At 48.3% G+C, this 21450-nt stretch overlaps 1 protein-coding gene across 1 annotated transcript in view; it reads left to right on the top strand.

Moving 5' to 3' along the window:
* The window catches only part of LOC309566452 (uncharacterized protein), a 253261-nt gene that overhangs the window by 115816 nt on the left and 115995 nt on the right, over window positions 1-21450 (top strand). Inside the window, exons 7-10 of the mRNA XM_082271598.1 lie at window positions 8240-8421; window positions 8896-9049; window positions 9211-9373; window positions 11846-12070. Of these exons, the coding sequence (XP_082127724.1) occupies window positions 8240-8421; window positions 8896-9049; window positions 9211-9373; window positions 11846-12070 (724 nt within the window). The remainder of the gene's footprint in view (window positions 1-8239; window positions 8422-8895; window positions 9050-9210; window positions 9374-11845; window positions 12071-21450) is intronic.

Below are 21450 nucleotides of genomic sequence, written 5' to 3'. Positions count from 1 at the left end.
TTCCAACAGCAACCTGATAGCCGTTTGCAATTTCTGTAGCTTTTCAAGGAGGAGAAAAACCCTCGCCAGTGCAGAGTCAAGAGTCAGCCCCAGATAAGTGACCCAAACGGATGGCGACAGAGCAGATTTCTGAAGGGTCTGAACTGTAATTGAGATCTTGCCCAACAGATCCGAATGAGAGTCTGCTCGCAACAGGAGATCGTCCAGATATCCCATAACTGAAATTCCTCTCTGACGTAACAAGGCTAGCACCGGGGTCAGGACCTTGCTAAAAACTCTGGGAGCGGAGGCGAGACCAAAGGGTAACACCACAAACTGAAAATGCTCCACTGCCACCACAAAGTGGAGGAATCGCTGATGTCCCTCGAATAAGGGGACGTGCAGATACGCATCCTTGATATTGATGGAGGCCAGAAAATCCCCCTGATTCAAGGACACCACCACCGACCGAATGGACTCAATTTGAAATGTCTCCACCCACACAAAATGGTTCAGAGCCTTGAGATCCAGGATTAGACACACCTTGCCCACCTTTCTGGACACCGTGAACAGATTTGAATAGAAACCTTGAGAGCGTTCCTGCGGGGGAACCGGCACAATCACTCCTTGAGCCTGGAGTTCCCGCACAGCCTCCCAGGGATCTTTCAAATGCTCTGGAGACAGGTAAAGATTTGATTGAAAAAAACCTGTCCCCCAGGCCGGGAACAAAATTCAATCTTGTACCCAAATCAGTTTGCGAACCCATCTGTCTTGAACAAAGGAAGTCCAAGGTTCCTGAAAGAAGTGCAGACGTCCCCCCACCCCTGAAACAGGTGAGGGCGCCCCTTCATGCTGAAGTGAACTTGTCCACGGAACTGCGCTGACTGGCCTTGGGCTTGCCCCAGTGCTTCTTAGTCCCTCCAGAAGCTCTGAATGGTTTACCTTTTTCTTGCGCCCCATGGGCATGAAAAAAATGCCTATGAGCAGTAAAGGAAGGTCCCTGCTTAGCACGGGGTGTTTTTACCTTTGGAGGATTGAGGAAGAAGAGTACTCGCCAATACACCTTTGATCAACTCATCCAGTGAGTCGCCAAACAAAGGGAGATTTGTCAGGACTTTCTTGGAAGCCTGGTCAGCCGACCAGCTCTTCAGCCAAACCATGCACCGGAGGGCAATCCCCACAGCCGAAACTCTGGCCACCAAGGGAGCTGCATCCAGGGACGCATCACACAGGAACACCAGGGCCTAAGCCATCTGGTCCAAAAATTCCATCAGCTCCAGGGGAACTATGTCAGGGTCCAAGTTCCCTTTCAGAACCTTAATCCATTCTGTAAGCGTCTGTGATACCAAAACAGACACAAAAAACGGTTTTAGAATAGAACCCGCTAATACGTGAAGATGGCGGGAAAGGGACTTCACCCGCCTGTTCACCGGATCCATAAATACTGGGGAATCCTTCATAGGCACAATTTTAAATTTGTTCAACCTGGAGACCGGGTGGTCCACCTTAGGCAGCACCGTCCAACAATTGGAAACCGTCTCAGAAAAAGGATACCGGCGTTTAAAGTGCTTAGGCACTATTAGCACGTGCTTGATGTGCCGCCATTGATCATTAACAATATCATGAAAAGTCTTTGGACAAGGGAAAACCTTGCCCGACTTTTGGCTCTTGCGGGAGCCAAAGGACAACCACGTCCAAGGTAGGGGGGCGTCCGTGGCGACCATATCAGCCTCTGCATCAGAGGACCCCACCAAAGATGGAGAAGGCAGTGCCCGTTTTCGGCTAGTAACCTTTTTCATTACAAAATCAACTTTTGTCGCCAGGCTTTCCAGAGCTGCTGAAATCACGTCCAGCGACTGCCATCCTGACGGTCTGGGTGTTGCACTGAGCGGGTCTGAAAGTGAATTTACAGCCTGTGACTCCATGATCAATGTAACAGAAAAATGGAGTACTGTCACTTTAGGAAGCGCCAATCTCGGTTCCCACCGCCAATCGCAGCAGTCTGCAGAGTCCCCCTTAAATATACACTGACAGCAGAGTGTGCAGGGATATGCCCACAAAGACCCCAGTACTGTACCACCTCCAGAGAAAAACCTCCTGAATCGGACTGTGCAGCAGGAAGAAGAATTACAGGAAGTGACCTTGGCCTGGATGTGAAAGGTCACGCTGCCTGTGTAGCTCAATAGGACTACACAAAAATGGATGTCAATGCAATTAAATAGGAAGCACAGGGAAAATAGCTGCCCCATACAAGTCAATAGGAAAAATTATACATTGCCCACACTTAAGATGGCGACGCCCATGCAGCCAGGGACCCACAAAATGAAGGCCTCAAGGATCTACAACCAGACCCAGCAAGAAACAAGGTACGATTGCCACCCCCCTCAGGATGCCAAGCGCCCAAGTTACACAGCCCCCTGTGGGGATGGGAGAGGGAGACAGAGCACAGGCCTGGATACCTGACAGGCCAGGGGAATCTTTTAGGAAATCCAGGTCCTATTAACCCCAGGAGAGGGCCCACATCCCCCCAAGACCACCAAGATGGGTCACATTTACTCACCATACCATGGACCGGATGGGCTCCGCTCTGGGCAGACCGCCTTCTACCTGAAGTGGGGGTGCTGCCAGCCGAGGGGTACTCTGCAACTCAGGGCGTTCCAGGTCATTGCGTCTCGGCAAGACAACCACTCGCAGGCAAATGGGCACCGTCGTGGCGAGGCCTAGTGCAGGGCTACAACCTGCTCAGGCTCGTAGGCCAGGCTGGGAAGACCTTAAGGATCTAGAATATCCAGTGCAAAACCCCAGCTTGCATTGCTTGCAGATCACCAGGAGGATCCCCCTGAACACTAGCTAGCAAAGTGAGTAAGGAGAAATAAAAACAAAATATTCTGAAAAGAAAAAAAAACTGAGACCGAAGTCCCAGCATGAAACCGAGGTCCTACTCCTTCTCTAGGCAGAAAAAAACTGGTTTGCTGGAGCAGAGGGTGTGTGGGTTATGCCTGTGGGGACAGCCCCCTTGTCATGGAGATTTAAATTTCCCTGCCTAGAACTACTCCTGCAGGTGGCAGCATAACCCAGTGGCTAATGAAGATGGAGGCTGCGTCTGTCAATGGACGATAGAGAAATGAACATTTTATTTATGATAATATTTATTTGTCCAGTTACATTTGAGCCCCTGAAAATGGGGGGACTGTGTATAAAAATGGTTGCAGTTCCTAAAATTTGTACTTTGGATATATATTTTCAACCCCTTGAATTAAAGATGAAAGTCCCTACGGTTTGCGAGTTGGGTGCATAGAGTAGAGGACATAAATAAGATGGAGGACCTTGTTATGTCTTCCCAACATAAACGTGATAAATACTCCAAACTGTGGCGAAACTGGGACCTATTTGTTGTATTAGAGGAGGGAGCTGCCCTACTGGGACCATAGATCGCTCAAGGGGGGCATACTCCCTTTTCATTTACTGCCAACCCTTATCAGACACCTTACTCCCCCCCCCCTTTTTTTTTCTCCTTCCCTCTCTCTCTTCCCTTCTATTTCCTCTTCTCACCCCTACTCCCCCTTCCTTTTTCGTCTTTTCTTTCCTTTAATAAAAGCAAGTTGGGGAAGAATTGAGACCTTAGCTGGAGTGTGCTGTATGAGTATCAGTATATTTTTTATTTATTTCTGTAATTGATATTGATACTTTGCTGCTTGTGTACTGTTTTGTATTTCTCTTCTTCCTTGCTTCAATAAAATGTATGTTTGAAAAAAAAAGCTGAAAGTCTGCACTTCAAATTTATTTGGATTGTTTTGTTTTAATTTTATTTTGGTGGCAAACAGAGCCAAAATTATGAAAATTGTGCCTGTTTCCAAATATATATGGACCTTAATGTATATATTGTGACAGTATGAAATACTGTCACGTCAAAACTGTTTTTGCAGGTTTCTCTAGGCTTTGGTATTCCTGAATGGGGCTCTGTAGTTGGGAGATTCCATAGTGTCTTGGGTGAGACCAGTGGCGGCGGGTGTGTTGGGGGCGCAGGGGCGCCGCCCCCCCTATCCATGCGTCCGGCCCCCTAATCTACATGCAGGGGCGCCGAACTCATGGAGTTCAATGGGGTTTTTTTTTTTTCCATCACCTGATTAGAGCCAGGGGCTCTAATAGGCTGCAGCAAAGGGTGGACCCGGGGCACAGAGCAGTGCGCCCGAGCCCACCTATTGTGTGACAATAGCGAATGAAAATTAGCTATTGTCACACGGATCCTCCTCCTGGCCAATCAGGAAGCGCTAGGTGCTTCCTGATTGGCCGAAAGGCAAACCCCATGCCATTGGCTGGGGAGGAGACGCCGGAGAAGCCGCGAGCCACCGCTGATTAGTGGCGGTAATAATGAGGGTATCCCGGGGGTGATCGGTCAGGGATCCTCCTCTCTAACCCCCCCCCTCATTCAGCACAATAGACAGCCGGACGAACAGACAAGCTGGGAGGCGGCGCTGCAGCGGGAGGAGGGGGACTCTCGGAGGATGGAGAAGCTGCAGAGCCGGCAGCACAAAGCACACTGTTAGGGCCCCCCGGCTCCGGCCATGTGAAGGACAATGCTGTGCTGGAAATGCCCTCAGAGCCGCTGCCCGCCTCTGCCCTCTGAGCCGTTGCCCGCCTCTGCCCTCACCGTGTCCGTCCTGTGCTGGATCTTCATCTACCCGACCGAGCGGAGCCCCGACCACAAGACCATCCTACAGGAGGTGCTGTGGGAACCCCGGGGATGGCAGAGGAATGGTATCTACTATACTAGTGCACTGGTCTCGGGGGGGCTTGGCACGCTGTTCACTCTGCATTGAAAGGGGGCACGCTGGTCTCTGCCTTGAAAGGGAGCACAGTGGTCACTGCATTGAAAGGGGGCACGCTGGTCATTCTGCATTGAAAGGGGACACGCTGGTAACTGTGCATTGAAAGGGGGCATGCTAATCTCTCTGCATTGAAAGGGGGCATGCTGGTCTCTGCCTTGAAGGTGGCACGCTGGTCACTGTGCATTGAAAGGGGCATGCTGGTCATTCTGCATTGAAAGGGGGCACGCTGGTCATTCTGCATTGAAAAGGGGGCATGCTGGTCATTCTGCATTGAAAGGGGACACGCTGGTCACTGTGCATTGAAAGGGGGCACGCTGATCTCTCTGCATTGAAAGGGGGCACGCTGGTCTCTGCCTTGAAGGGGGCACGCTGGTCACTGTGCATTGAAAAGGGGCATGCTGGTCATTCTGCATTGAAAGGGGGCATGCTGGTCATTCTGCATTGAAAAGGGGGCATGCTGGTCATTCTGCATTGAAAGGGGACACGCTGGTCACTGTGCATTGAAAGGGGGCACGCTTATCTCTCTGCATTGAAAGGGGGCACGCTGGTCTCTGCCTTGAAGGGGGCACGCTGGTAACTGTGCATTGAAAGGAGGCACACTGGTGACTGTGCATTGAAAGGGGGCACGCTGGTGACTGTGCATTGAGAGGGGGCATGCTGGTCATTCTGCATTGAAAGGGGGCATGCTGGTCATTCTGCATTGAAAAGGGGGCATGCTGGTCTCTGCCTTGAAGGGGGCACGCTGGTCACTCTGCATTGAAAGGGGGCACGCTGGTCATTCTGCATTGAAAGGGGGCATGCTGGTCATTCTGCATTGAAAAGGGGGCATGCTGGTCATTCTGCATTGAAAGGGGATACGCTGGTCACTGTGAATTGAAAGGGGGCACGCTGATCTCTCTGCATTGAAAGGGGGCACGCTGGTCTCTGCCTTGAAGGGGGCACGCTGGTGACTGTGCAATGAAAGGAGGCACACTGGTGACTGTGCATTGAAAGGGGGCACGCTGGTGACCGTGCATTGAAAGAGGGCATGCTGGTCACTGTGCATTGAAGGGGGGCACGCTGCTCACTGTGCATTGAAAGGGGGCACGCTGGTCATTCTGCATTGAAAGGGGACACGCTGGTCATTCTGCATTGAAAGGGGGCACGCTGGTCATTCTGCATTGAAAGGGGGCACGCTGGTCATTCTGCATTGAAAGGGGGCATGCTGGTCACTGTGCATTGAAAGGGGGCACACTGGTCTCTCTGCATTGAAAGGGGGCTCGCTGGTCTCTGCCTTGAAGGGGGCACGCTGGTCACTGTGCATTGAAAGGGGGCACGCTGGTCATTCTGCATTGAAAGGGGGCATGCTGGTCATTCTGCATTGAAAGGGGCAAGCTGGTCACTGTGCATTGAAAGGGGGCACACTGGTCTCTCTGCATTGAAAGGGGGCACGCTGTGGTCACTCTGCATTGAAGGGGGCATGCTATACCTTGATTACTGAAGGCCCCTTTCACACTTTTGTGACCTATTTTTTTACAGCGTTTTTTGCCGCAAAGCAATGCCTATCTGTTTGTGCCCACCCAAAAATTTTGAGCACCAGCCGCCACTGGGTGAGACAGAATCTCCAACCCTGTGTCCAGGTTTTATGGAGTACCAACAGGTTGTGTGCTCAGGTGCACACAGCCCTTATAATGGAGGTATAGGAATACCTCCGGGCTCCCAGTTGGAGACTGCTTCACCCAACAGACGGGAGGTCTGTGCATGGGGAGTTAGGAGGATTCCAATCCTCTCCAGGAGTCAAAGAGGCTGCATGTGGCAGGCAGAGCATGTGTGTCTGCAAGAGACAGACAACAGCCTGAAAACTAAGGCAAGAGCAGAGCTGTGGGCACTAGAGTAAAGCCGTCTACACAAAAGAACCTGGTCTGGGCAACCAGCATGAAGAGCAGAGGTACTAAAGCTGAGTGAGAGCTTAAAAGCCAGGTAGGCTAGCATTTTCTCTTTATGTGTATTTACTGGAGAAGAACCCCTGTGTGGGAAACCCTATATGATACAGACATTGGTGAGACAGATGAGAAGGGGGGTACAGTAGAAGGGCAGAATAGCAGGGGGGTACAGAGGTGGGGCAGATGTGGAGGGGGGTACAGTAGTGGGGCAGATGAGAAAGGAGGTACATTGGTGGGACAGATGAGCAGGGGGTTACAGTGGTGGGGAAGAAGAGTGGGGGGTACAGAGTTGAGACAAAAGAGCATGGGGGTAAGATGGTGGAGCAAATGTTCAGGGAGGTACAGTGGTGGGGAAGATGAGAAAGGGGGTACATTGGTGGGGCAGATGAGCAGGGGCTTACAGTGGTGGGACAGAAGAGCAGGGTGGTACAGGGGTGGGGTAGATGTGCAGGGTGGTACAGTGGTGGGACAGATGTGCAGAGTGGTACAGCGGTGGGGCAGATAAGCAGGGTGGTACAGATGTGCAGGGTGGTACAGTGGTGGGGTAGATGTGCAGCTTGGTACAGTGGTGGGGCAAGTGAGCAGGGGCTTACAGTGGTGGGACAGAATAGCGGGGTGGTACAGTGGTGGGACAGATGAGCAGGGTGGTACAGTGATAGGACAGATGTGCAGGGCGGCACAGTGGTGGGGTAGATGTGCAGGGTAGTACAGTGGTGGGGCAGGTGTGCAGGGTGGTACAGTGGTAGGGCAGGTGAGCAGGGTGGTACAGTGGTGGGACAGATGAGCAGGGGGGTACAGTGGTGGAACAGATTTGCAGGGGGGTACGGTGATCTGAGGTGTGAAGGTGTATGAATTGGGGCTGATCTGAGGAGTGAAGGTGCAGGAATTGGGGCTGATCTGAAGTGTAGAGTAGCAGGAATTGGGACTGATCTGAAATGTGGAGTTGCAGGAATTGGGATTGATCTGAGGTGTGAAAAATGCAGGATGTTAATTTGTCACTATTACTCAAGAAGTTACCAGCATTTACTTTATAAAAATTCCTTTTCATGGTTGAGAGTGTAAAGTTTACATTTTTAATATAAAATCTGCACGCTCAATTTCTTTCAAAACAATTTTTCGGCACACTGTGCTCAAAAGGTTGCTTATCCTTGCTATAATGAGTTTTGCTGAGGGCAGCTTAAGGTTTAATTTATGGGTTGAATTAGGTTAGGTTGTGAGGATTTGATGAAGGGTGTATGAACTGTTAGGGTGAGCCTAAGGCCTGTAAAAAACACAACCACCAGTTTTGTTTTTTTTTTTCAAACAAACCCGTGGGTTAAATGAAAAAAAAAAAAGGCAGTTCAGGTCAGAGCCGCTGTACTAACAATTCGATGTTAGTTCAGTGATCTCCCCTGCTGAGCTATTGTGTTCTGACAGGGGATTGTAATGGAAAACTCTTTTTTTCTTTACATTTGTTTTTGATGCTGAAAGAAAAACAAGGTTATATTGCTTCCTCTCATGTTGCTACAGGTGAAGAAGGACTTCATTTAGAGGAGGTGGAGCTCATGTACATAGCGCAGCAAGTGGCAGACGCAATGGCCTACCTGGAAGTGAAACGTGTGCACCATCTCGACTTAGCTTGCCGCAATATCCTGGTTGGCAACAATCTACTTTGCAAAATCGCCCAGTTTGGACTTTCTGTCCAGAAAAAGGTTTGACTGTAGCAGAAATTCTTATAAAGAAAAAAAAAATGAGACTCAAATGCTAAACTGATTCTTTCTTCAGGAGGGAATTTCCCAACCCCTATATACTATTAGCAAATATCTTTGTGACTCACATTTTTGCACAGGGGAGGTCCTGCCCTCCCCTATATACTATTGGCTGGTCTTACTGTGACTCACATCTTTGTAGGAGGGAGGACCTTTCCCCATATACTATTGGCCAGTCTCTCTGTGACTCAGATTTCTGCAGGAGGAAGTTCACGACCCCCATATAAATGAACCTTAAAATTATGCACAGGGGCTTTTCAAGCCCTCATTTAGAAGAAACTTTAGAAAAAATGTTATACCTCCATATACTGAGAAATTTGTTGCCAATATGTTCATGTTTTGTCTGTATAACATCTTTAGAATTAGACCAAAAAAAGGCTCCTGATTTACCCAATTAAATGTTTCTTCACCCCTCAGGGAAAGCAGTCTATGGAAGACAAAGACACAGCTCCCATAAGATGGATGCCACCAGAAGTCTTGGATTATGGGGAATTTTCTGATAAAACTGACGTGTGGTCTTTCGGAATTGTTCTCTATGAGATTTTCACACTGGGACAACATCCGTATAAAGGTAATATGCTTCTCCTGGCTCAGAGGGTTCTATCAGCAGAACTTCCCCAACTATAAACAATATAACATATTTCCATAATCACCCCTGGGATGAGCTATGTTTCCCATGGACCTTGAACAGAGTTAAAAACATCAAATAAGGCTCTCTTGTTTCTTTTGAAGGTCTACCTTCGGAGGAGCTGACAACAAAGCTTGTAGAGGGGTACAGACTGCCAATGCCACCGCTATGCATTAAAGACATCTACAAATTAATGCTGGAATGCTGGAACAAGGACGCTGATAAACGACCCTCTTTTCAGAAGATTGTGGAAAGCAAAGTGTTTGAGTAATGTTCATTACAGCCAGGCCTTGAATACCATGAATCTGATTAATTTGCTCTGTCATCCTCCTTAGTATTATGTAATGGGGGTGGGTACAGAAACAATACAGTTCAGAACAATGGCTACTTAAAGAGTAGCTGGTATAACCTAAAAGCAAAATCTGTGATGTTATGGTTTATATGACTAGGGGTATAAGCTGAAGTGTCATAACATTTTTTCATCAAATCTCTCACAGTTTGTGCTTTCCATACACACTATATTGGCAAAAGTATTGGGACGCCTGCCTTTACACGCACAAGAACTTGGTATCCCAGTCTTAGTCCGTAGGGTTCAATATTGAGTTGGCCCACCCTTTGTAGTTATAACAGCTTCAACTCTTCTGTGAAGGCTGTCCACAAAGCTTAGGAGTGTGTTTATTGGAATATTTGACCACTCTTCCAGAAGTGCGTTTATGAGGTCAGGCACTTATTTTGGACAAGAAGGCCTGGCTCGCAGTCTCTGCTCTAATTCATCCCAAAGGTGTTCAATTGGGTTGAGGTCAGGACTCTGTGCAGGCCATTCAAGTTCCTCTACCCCAAACTCGCTCATCCATATGGACCTTGCTTTGTGCACTGGTGTTCAGTCATATTGGAACAGGAAGGGGCCATCCCCAAACTGTTCCCACAGTCGTGTCCCGACTCCTGACGCTGCAGCGTTCCGGATCAACACTATATCCTTGCTCCCGAGGCTGGGACCTCTCATTTACCGTTGCTAGATTTGGCGAAATAGCCAGCTACCTGTCCTGGCCCGGTCCAGTATCCGCCAGCCTGTGAGGGCATGTAATACCCCGTGCCCCCTAGGACTCGGGGGTGGTCCACCATCGACTTACATGCATGATCATACCCAATGTTACTGTCTAAAGCGTCAAATCTTTTGATACTTAACTGTTGAACTACTTGAGAGGTCATAAGTCATTCGGTCCCTGATGAAGCCATCGAAATGGCGAAACATGTAGGACCCCGGTGACCCCATGTATCTCTTGGTTCGAAACATCACAGTATCTGTATCAATTTTATCATGGATCATTTTCCACGTATTGTCACTTATTTTTCGTGTTTTTTGTATGTTTTATGCTGTAATATGAATTAAACTTTGTATTTTTAACTGGAATTTTCTTTGATTGTCTGTCTTTGCCACAACCACAGCACCTTCAAAGTCCCATACCCATTGGTGGTTCTCTCGCTGACCAGTCAGGCCATTGAACACCCTCTTTTATCCTGTTCCCACAAAGTTGGGAGCATTGTCCAAAATGTCTTGGTATGTTGACGCCTTAAGAGTTCCCTTCACTGGAACTAAGGGGCTAAGCCCAACCTATGAAAATCAACCCGACACTATAATCCCCCCTCCACCAAACTTTACACTTGACACAATGCAGCCAGGCAAGTATTGCTCTCCTGGCAACCATCAAACCCAGACGCGTACATCGGATTGAACAAGAGAAGTGTGATTCGTCACTCCAGAGAACACGTCTCTACTAAAATCCAGTGGTGGCCTGCTTTACACCACAGCATCTGATGCTTTTGATTGCACTTGGTGATGTAAGGCTTAGATGTAATTGCTCAGCCATGGAAACCCATTCCATTAAGCTCTCTATGCACTGCTGTTGTTCTAATCTGAAGGCCACATGAAGTTTGGAGGCCTGTATCTATTGACTCTGCAGACAGTTGGTGGCTTCTGCTCACTGTGCACTTTAGCATGCGGTGACCCCGCTCTCTGACGTTTTACATGGCCTACCACTTCATGGCTGAGTTGCTGTTGTTCCCAGTTGCTTCCACTTTGTTACAATACCACTAAAAGTTGACCGTAGAATATTTAGTAGCAAGGAAATTTCACAGAAGGACTTCTTGCACAGGTGGCAACTTATCACGGTACCACGCTTGAATTCACTGAGCTCCTGACAGAGATCCATTCTTTCACAAACGTTTGTAGAAGCAGCCTGCATGCCTAGGTGCTTGATTTGATATGTTATGTAGAGAGAAAACCAACCGCACTCCTGCTTGAAAGTATGAAGTATAAAATCAGTTTTATTGAGAATCCAACAGATAAAATCAATCCATAGTACAGTCCATAATACAGTCAGAGACAGGGGATAAAAACATAGTAGTTGACGCGTTTCACAAACTTACGTTCGCTTAGTCATAACCATTATGACCGGATCTTAGCTGCACCCCGCTTTGATCGTTGGGACTGTTTCCTCACCTGAGCGGGTCTCCCTTTTCTCTATCGATTTGTGCTTGATTTGATACATCTGTGGCCATGGAGATGATTGGAACACCTGAATCCAATGATTTTGAGGGGTGTCCCAATACTTTTGGTAATATAGTGTATTTATCCTGTATCCTTCCTAAAGCCATCTTGTCAGAAAGTTTGATTTCAGATCATACTGTTTGGCCCTCCAGCAGAAACAATCTAATTCTTGTGTTGTTGTTTCTACTTAGGAATCACAAAAGGTTTGGCATTTCTGACAAATATGTGAGTGTAAAGGACTGGCAGGCTACAGCTAAAGATGAGATCAGCATAAAAGTCAAGGAACGATTCCAGGTCCATTTAATGGAAAAGAATCGCTGGCTGGTGAGCAAGGTGGATGTGACTGGAGGAGATGCTATAAGGGGATATGTGCCATGTGAATATCTGGTCAGAGAGAAGTCGGTGGAGATGCAGAGGTAAGTCACGCAGATAAATCTGGACCAGGGGATGGAGGATGATTTATTAAGTCACATCATAATTGTGAATTATTAAATTGGTATTGCTCTGCACACTAAGAGCTATAAGAAGTTCTATCATAAAAAAAATAAGAGAATCCACTTGAGAAGCTGTTATGATAGCCTTCCGTAAATAGTTATGATTAGTGTTGAGCGAACACGGACTGTATTATTCGTGTTCGTACCGAATAATTGGATTTTTGTTACCCGAACACGAACACGGACACTTTACTGTATATTCGGGTAAAAATCCGTGTTCGGTCGTTTTATTTCCGGGTTTTGCATGCTTTGGCACTCTTTTCATGGCGGGCTTTCAACAGCCAATCAACAATCGTTTAACTGGTGTGCCTTAAGCCATCCCAGCCATGCCTGCAAATGTCTCAGTAGCTGTGATTGGCCGTCTGAAGCATGTGACCAAGTCTTTATAAGTTCGAGGCAGCCGCAGCGGCGTCATTATGCTGCTTAGATCAGGGACAGAGCACACATCAACGTGCTGGCTGCTGATTAGGGAAAGATAGGCAGGAAAAAACCATTTGTGTCCGGATAGAATTGAGGGACAGGTCGGAGTGTTTAGGCAGGGCGAGTTGTAGGCATTTTAGGGATAGAGTCTGCTGAATTATAGGGTCAGTGTGTTCTACAAACTACAATCGATATTGCTGTGTGGGGTGGGGTCTGCACTTAGTTCTCCTGATCTACGATCTCTTCTCAATCCTGTTAGGGACAGAGTCTGCTGAATTTTAGGGAAAGTGTGTTCTACAAACTACAATCGATATTGCTGTGTTGTGTGGGATAGGAGATAGGCAGGTGTCAGTGATCCACATCCATTTTTCTGTGTGTGGGCTGCAGTGAACACAATCTTTTTGGGGTGCAGTGAACACAATCCTTTTGGAGTGCAGTGAACAAAATCTTTGTGGGGTGCAGTGAACAAAACCTTTGTGGGGGTACAGTGAACACAATCTTTGTGGGATGCAGTGAAGACAATCCTTGTGGGGTGCAGTGAAGACAATCCTTGTGGGGTGCAGTGAACAAAATCTTTGGGGGGTACAGTGAACACAATCTTTGTGGGGTGCAGAGAAGACAATCCTTGTGGGGTGCAGTGAACAAAATCTTTGGGGGGGTACAGTGAACACAATCTTTGTGGGGTGCAGTGAACAAAACCTTTGTGGGGTGCAGTGAACACAATCTTTGTGGGGTGCAGTGAAGACAATCCTTGTGGGGTGCAGTGAAGACAATCCTTGTGGGGTGCAGTGAACAAAATCTTTGGGGGGTACAGTGAACACAATCTTTGTGGGGTGCAGTGAACAAAACCTTTGTGGGGTACAGTGAACACAATCTTTGTGGGGTGCAGTGAACAAAACCTTTGTGGGGTACAGTGAACACAATCTTTGTGGGGTGCAGTGAAGACAATCCTTTTGGAGTGCAGTGAACACAATCTTTGTGGGGTACAGTGAACATAATCTTTGTGGGGTGCAGTGAACAAAACCTTTGTGGGGTACAGTGAACACAATCTTTGTGGGGTGCAGTGAACACAATCTTTGTGGGGTGCAGTGAACAAAACCTTTGTGGGGTGCAGTGAACACAACCTTTGTGGGGTACAGTGAACACAATCTTTGTGGGGTGCAGTGAACAAAACCTTTGTGGGGTACAGTGAACACAATCTTTGTGGGGTACAGTGAACACAATCTTTGTGGGGTGCAGTGAACAAAACCTTTGTGGGGTACAGTGAACACAATCTTTGTGGGGTGCAGTGAACAAAACCTTTGTGGGGTACAGTGAACACAATCTTTGTGGGGTGCAGTGAAGACAATCCTTTTGGAGTGCAGTGAACAAAATCTTTGTGGGGTACAGTGAACACAATCTGTGTGGGGTGCAGTGAACAAAATCTTTGTGGGGTACAGTGAACACAATCTTTGTGGGGTGCAGTGAAGACAATCCTTGTGGGGTGCAGTGAAGACAATCCTTGTGGGGTGCAGTGAACAAAATCTTTGGGGGGTACAGTGAACACAATCTTTGTGGGGTGCAGTGAACACAATCTTTGTGGGGTGCAGTGAACACAATCTTTGTGGGGTGCAGTGAAGACAATCCTTTTGGAGTGCAGTGAACACAATCTTTGTGGGGTACAGTGAACACAATCTTTGTGGGGTGCAGTGAAGACAATCCTTGTGGGGTGCAGTGAAGACAATCCTTGTGGGGTGCAGTGAACAAAATCTTTGGGGGGTACAGTGAACACAATCTTTGTGGGGTGCAGTGAACAAAACCTTTGTGGGGTACAGTGAACACAATCTTTGTGGGGTGCAGTGAAGACAATCCTTTTGGAGTGCAGTGAACACAATCTTTGTGGGGTACAGTGAACACAATATTTGTGGGGTGCAGTGAACAAAACCTTTGTGGGGTGCAGTGAACAAAACCTTTGTGGGGTACAGTGAACACAATCTTTGTGGGGTGCAGTGAACACAACCTTTGTGGGGTACAGTGAACACAATCTTTGTGGGGTGCAGTGAACAAAACCTTTGTGGGGTACAGTGAACACAATCTTTGTGGGGTACAGTGAACACAATCTTTGTGGGGTGCAGTGAACAAAACCTTTGTGGGGTACAGTGAACACAATCTTTGTGGGGTGCAGTGAACAAAACTTTTGTGGGGTACAGTGAACACAATCTTTGTGGGGTGCAGTGAAGACAATCCTTTTGGAGTGCAGTGAACAAAATCTTTGTGGGGTACAGTGAACACAATCTTTGTGGGTGCAGTGAACAAAATCTTTGTGGGGTACAGTGAACACAATCTTTGTGGGGTGCAGTGAAGACAATCCTTGTGGGGTGCAGTGAAGACAATCCTTGTGGGGTGCAGTGAACAAAATCTTTGGGGGGTACAGTGAACACAATCTTTGTGGGGTGCAGTGAACACAATCTTTGTGGGGTGCAGTGAACACAATCTTTGTGGGGTGCAGTGAAGACAATCCTTTTGGAGTGCAGTGAACACAATCTTTGTGGGGTACAGTGAACACAATCTTTGTGGGGTGCAGTGAACACAATCTTTGTGGGGTGCAGTGAACAAAACCTTTGTGGGGTGCAGTGAACACAATCTTTGTGGGGTGCAGTGAAGACAAACAATCCTTGTGGGGTGCAGTGAACAAAATCTTTGGGGGGTACAGTGAACACAATCTTTGTGGGGTGCAGTGAACAAAACCTTTGTGGGGTACAGTGAACACAATCTTTGTGGGGTGCAGTGAACAAAACCTTTGTGGGGTACAGTGAACACAATCTTTGTGGGGTGCAGTGAAGACAATCCTTTTGGAGTGCAGTGAACACAATCTTTGTGGGATACAGTGAACAAAACCTTTGTGGGGTACAGTGAACACAATCTTTGTGGGGTGCAGAGAAGACAATCCTTGTGGGGTGCAGTGAACACAATCTTTGTGGGGTACAGTGAACACAATCTTTGTGGGGTGCAGTGAACAAAACCTTTGTGGGGTACAGTGAACACAATCTTTGTGGGGTGCAGTGAACAAAACCTTTGTGGGGTACAGTGAACACAATCTTTGTGGGGTACAGTGAACACAATCTTTGTGGGGTACAGTGAACACAATCTCATACTTCTGAAGCTTTGAGGGTGCTGCCTGTTCTATACTCCTCCTCCTCCTCCTCATCCATCCTTTTAGGTGTACAAACAATAGTAATTGGGGCCTAGTGTGCTTCTGTACGTGTGAAAAACATACACTTTTTTTGATCATATTTCCTATTCCGTTATTCAATAAAAACCTTTGGGGCTCAATTAAATTGCGGAATAGTCTGTGTCGGTACGTGTGAGATCCACCTTTCCAAGTTTTTGGGGTTCATCTCATACTTCTGAAGCTTTGAGGGTGCTGCCTGTTCTATACTCCTCCTCCTCCTCTTCCTCATCCATCCTTTTAGGTGTACAAACAATAGTAATTGGGGCCTAGTGTGCTTCTGTACGTGTGAAAAACATACACTTTTTTTTGATCATATTTCTTATTCCGCTATTCAATAAAAACCTTTGGGGCTCAATTAAATTGCGGAATAGTCTGTGTCGGTACGTGTGAGATCCACCTTTCCAAGTTTTTGGGGTTCATCTCATACTTCTGAAGCTTTGAGGGTGCTGCCTGTTCTATACTCCTCCTCCTCCTCCTCATCCATCCTTTTAGGTGTACAAACAATAGTAATTGGGGCCTAGTGTGCTTCTGTACGTGTGAAAAACATACACTTTTTTTTTATCATATTTCCTATTCCGCTATTCAATAAAAACCTTTGGGGCTCAATTAAATTGCGGAATAGTCTGTGTCGGTACGTGTGAGATCCACCTTTCCAAGTTTTTGGGGTTCATCTCATACTTCTGAAGCTTTGAGGGTGCTGCCTGTTCTATACTCCTCCTCCTCCTCTTCCTCATCCATCCTTTTAGGTGTACAAACAATAGTAATTGGGGCCTAGTGTGCTTCTGTACGTGTGAAAAACATACACTTTTTTTTGATCATATTTCCTATTCCGCTATTCAATAAAAACCTTTGGGGCTCAATTAAATTGCGGAATAGTCTGTGTCGGTACGTGTGAGATCCACCTTTCCAAGTTTTTGGGGTTCATCTCATACTTCTGAAGCTTTGAGGGTGCTGCCTGTTCTATACTCCTCCTCCTCCTCCTCCTCATCCATCCTTTTAGGTGTACAAACAATAGTAATTGGGGCCTAGTGTGCTTCTGTACGTGTGAAAAACATACACTTTTTTTTGATCATATTTCCTATTCCGCTATTCAATAAAAACCTTTGGGGCTCAATTAAATTGCGGAATAGTCTGTGTCTGTACGTGTGAGATCCACCTTTCCAAGTTTTTGAGGTTCATCTCATACTTCTGAAGCTTTGAGGGTGCTGCCTGTTCTATACTCCTCCTCCTCCTCTTCCTCATCCATCCTTTTAGGTGTACAAACAATAGTAATTGGGGCCTAGTGTGCTTCTGTACGTGTGAAAAACATACACTTTTTTTTGATCATATTTCCTATTCCGCTATTCAATAAAAACCTTTGGGGCTCAATTAAATTGCGGAATAGTCTGTGTCGGTACGTGTGAGATCCACCTTTCCAAGTTTTTGGGGTTCATCTCATGCTTCTGAAGCTTTGAGGGTGCTGCCTGTTCTATACTCCTCCTCCTCCTCATCCATCCTTTTAGGTGTACAAACAATAGTAATTGGGGCCTAGTGTGCTTCTGTACGTGTGAAAAACATACACTTTTTTTTGATCATATTTCCTATTCCGCTATTCAATAAAAACCTTTGGGGCTCAATTAAATTGCGGAATAGTCTGTGTCGGTACGTGTGAGATCCACCTTTCCAAGTTTTTGGGGTTCATCTCATACTTCTGAAGATTTGAGGGTGCTGCCTGTTCCATACTCCTCTTCCTCATCCTCCCTTTAGGGTAGGAAAAAATTTAATCGGGCCTAGTCTGTGTTTGTACGTGTGAGATACACAGTTTTTTATCCTATTCCGCTATTCAATACACACCCTTTTGGTGTAAAAAACATTAAATTGCGGCATAGTTTGCATATTTGACTGTGAGATACACCCGTGCGATACTGTTGTTCTTTTGTTCCGCTATTCAATAAAGACCTTTCTAGGGCAAGATCTTAAATTTCAGAAATATGAGGAGAGCGTCAAATAGGGGCCGTGGCCTGGGTCGTGGTGGTGCTGCTGCTAGAGCTCCTGTTGCAAGGAGAGGACGTGGTCGATCTGTGCCAGCTACACGCACAAGTGAAACACCTTCCTCAAGTGTGAGTAGGCGACAGAACCTGCATCAGTATTTGGTAGGGCATCATACGCCTCTAGAAGTGATGAGGCCAGAACACAGAGAGGCGATAGTAGATTGGTTTGCTGCTGACAGTGCCTCCAGTTCCTTCACATTGTCTCCCACCCAGTCTACTGCAGAAAGGTCAGAGTTGGCACCTGCAGCCAATGTCCAACCGTCTTTCACCTCACCCCCTTGCAAATCAGGCAAGCAGTCTGAGCCCCAAGCCATAGAGCAGTCTCTTATTCTTTTTGAGGACTCTGTCAGCAGGGTTTCCCAGGGCCATCCACCTAGCCCTGCCCCAGAAGTGGAAGAGATTGAGTGCAGCGATGCCCAACCACTTATTTCTCAAGATGAGTACATGGAAGGACCATCACAGCACGTCTCCGATGATGACGAAACGCAGGTGCCAACTGCTGCGGCGTTCAGCATTGTGGAGACCGACAGGGAGGGCAGGGGTGAAGACTGGGTGGAAGATGATGTGGAGGACGATGAGGTCCTCGACCCCACATGGAATGAAGGTCATGCAGGTGACCTGAGTAGTTTGGAGGAAGAGGCGGTGGTCGCACAGAGCCACCAGCACAGCAGAAGAGGGAGCAGGGTGCAGAAGCGGAGCGGCCGTGCCCTAGACACTACGCCTGCTACTTCCCAACGCAGCAAGGGAACGAGCGCACCAAAGTCAGCTCAAAAGAGTTCTCTAGCGTGGAAGTTCTTTAGAAAATGTGCTGATGACAGGACACGAGTGGTTTGCACCCTGTGCAATCAGAGCCTGAAGCGAGGCATAAACCTTCTCAACCTGAGCACAACCTGCATGATCAGGCATCTAAGTGCAAAGCACGAGCTGCAGTGGAGTACACACCTTCAAAACCAAGAAACGTCTCTGGCTCATCCTGCTTCCTCTTCTACTGCAGTCTCGGCTGCTCCAGCCACCTCTGTAGTCATACCGGCACCTGCCACCCCGCAAACAGACGATCTGTCAGCAACACCACCACCTGGGTCACCAACAACCATCTCCACAATGTCCCGTGGAAGCGTTCAGCTTTCCATCTCCCAAACACTTGAGAGGAAGAGGAAGTACCCCCCTACCCACCCGCGATCCCTGGCCCTGAATGCCAGCATTTCACAATTATTGGCCTTTGAAATGCTGTCATTCCGTCTGGTGGAGACGCCCAGTTTTAAAAAGCTTATGTCGGTGGCTGTTCCACAGTACGTCGTGCCCAGCCGCCACTACTTTTCCAGGCAAGCCATCCCTTCCCTGCACAACCAAGTGGGGGAAAAAATCAGGTGTGCACTGCGCAACGCCATCTGTGCCAAGGTCCACCTAACTACCGATACGTGGACCAGTAAGCACGGTCAGGGGCGTTATATCTCCCTAACGGCACACTGGGTAAATGCAGTGGCGGATGGGCCTGAGGCGGATAGCAATTTGGCACATGTCCTTCCACCACCGAGGATTGCAGGGCGCTTCAGTTTGCCTCCTGTTCCTAACTCATCCTACTCCGCTACCTCATCCTCTACCGCCTCCTCATCCGGACAGCGTAATACCTTCACCACCAACTTCAGCACGGCCTGGGCTAAACGACAGCAGGCAGTTTTACAACTTGCCTGTTTGGGGGACAAACCACACACCGCGCAGGAGTTGTGGAGGAGCATGGAACAGCAGACAAATGAGTGGTTGCTGCCAGCGAGCCTCAAGCCCGGCCTGGTGGTGTGCGATAATGGGCGAAATCTCATAGCAGCTCTGGGCCTAGCCGGTTTGACGCACATCCCTTGCCTGGCGCATGTGCTGAATTTGGTGGTGCAGAGGTTCCTTAAAAACTACCCCGATATGTCAGAGCTGCTGCAGAAAGTGCGGGCCGTCTGTGCGCACTTTCGGCGTTCTCACCCTGCTGCTGCTCGCCTGGCAGGGCTGCAGCGTAACTTCGGCCTTCCCGCTCACCGCCTCATATGTGACGTGCCCACAAGGTGGAACTCCACCTTGCACATGCTGCAAAGACTGTGCGAGCAGCAGCAGGCCATAGTGGAGTTTCAGCTGCAGCACGCACGCGTGAGTCGCTCTGCGGAACAGCACCACTTCACCACCAATAACTGGGCCTCCATGCGAGACCTGTGTGCCTTGTTGCGCTGTTTTGAGTACTCCACCAACATGGCCAGTGGCAATGACGCCGTTCTCAGCTTAACTATCCCACTTCTATGCCTCCTTGAAAAAACAATTCGGGCGATGATGGAAGAGGATGTGGCACAGGATGAGGAGGAGGAGGAGGAGGATGAAGAGGTAACATTTCAAAGGCTTTCAGGGCAGTCATTCGCAAGGGGCTCCGAGGGTGGGTTCCTGCACACACAAACGCCAGGGACACAATTGTCCAGCAGGGGCACAGTTCTGGAGGATGAGGAGGATGAGGAGGAGGAGGAGCTGGAGGAGGAGATGGAACCATGTTCACAGCAGGGTGGCACCCAGGCCAGCTCATGGCCATCACTGGTGCGTGGCTGTGGGGATACAGAGGACACGGACGATACACCTCCCACAGAGGACAGCCTTTCGTCGCCTCTGGGCAGCCTGGCACACATGAGCGATTACATGCTGCAGTGTCTCCACAACAACCGCCGAGTTGCCCACATTCTAACTTGTGCTGATTACTGGGTGGCCACGCTGCTGGATCCCCGTTACAAGGACAACGTACCGTCCTTAATTCACTCACTGGAGCGCGATCGCAAGATGCGAGAGTACAAGCGCACGCTGGTAGACGCGATGCTGCTGGCATTCCCATCTGACAGCGGGGCCACAGTTGAAGCACAAGGCAGAGGAGGAGGAGGAGGAGGTCGCCAACTCAACCAGGGCACCGCCAGCACCTCAGAAGGCAGGGTTAGCATGGCCGAAATGTGGAAAAGCTTTGTCAGCACGCCACAACAAACAGCAGCACCAGCAGCTCAGATGGAACGTCTTAGCAGGAGGCAGCATTTTACCAACATGGTGGAGCAGTATGTGTGCACACGCCTACATGTAGTGAATGAGGGGTCTGCCCCCTTCAACTTCTGGGTCTCCAAATTGGGCACATGGCCTGAGCTTGCCCTTTACGCCTTGGAGGTGCTGGCGTGCCCTGCAGCCAGTGTATTATCTGAACGGGTATTTAGCACGGCTGGGGGTGTTATAACAGAAAAGCGCAGCCGCCTGTCCAGAGACAATGTGGACAAGCTCACGTTCATTAAAATGAACCAGGCATGGATCCCACGGAACTTTTCCGTACCTTGTGCAGAATAGCAATGGATACCGACCTTACCCAGCCATTGTTCCATTTTTGCTCTTTCTCACTCTTTTGGGGTGTACCCTCATTTAAAATTTGTGAAAAGAAGCAGTGTTGGCTACCTCGTCCTCCTCCTCAGGGCCAGATTAACGTAGGGGCTATTGGAGCTGCAGCTCCATGCAGGCCCCTACCTTTTATATAGGCCCCGGGTTGGCCATATTCACTGTGACCGCTCTTCTGTCACTTGTAAACACAGAAGTCTGGCTTCTATGCTCGCTTCCCCAGGCAGCACCCTCAGAACCTCCCCACACAGCGC

Source organism: Pelophylax lessonae (genome assembly GCF_965119305.1).
Source record: "Pelophylax lessonae genome assembly, chromosome: 11".
In the NCBI taxonomy this organism is placed as follows: domain Eukaryota; kingdom Metazoa; phylum Chordata; class Amphibia; order Anura; family Ranidae; genus Pelophylax; species Pelophylax lessonae.
Note: the sequence above shows the minus strand (reverse complement) of the source record. Positions and strands in the feature narration are given on the sequence as shown.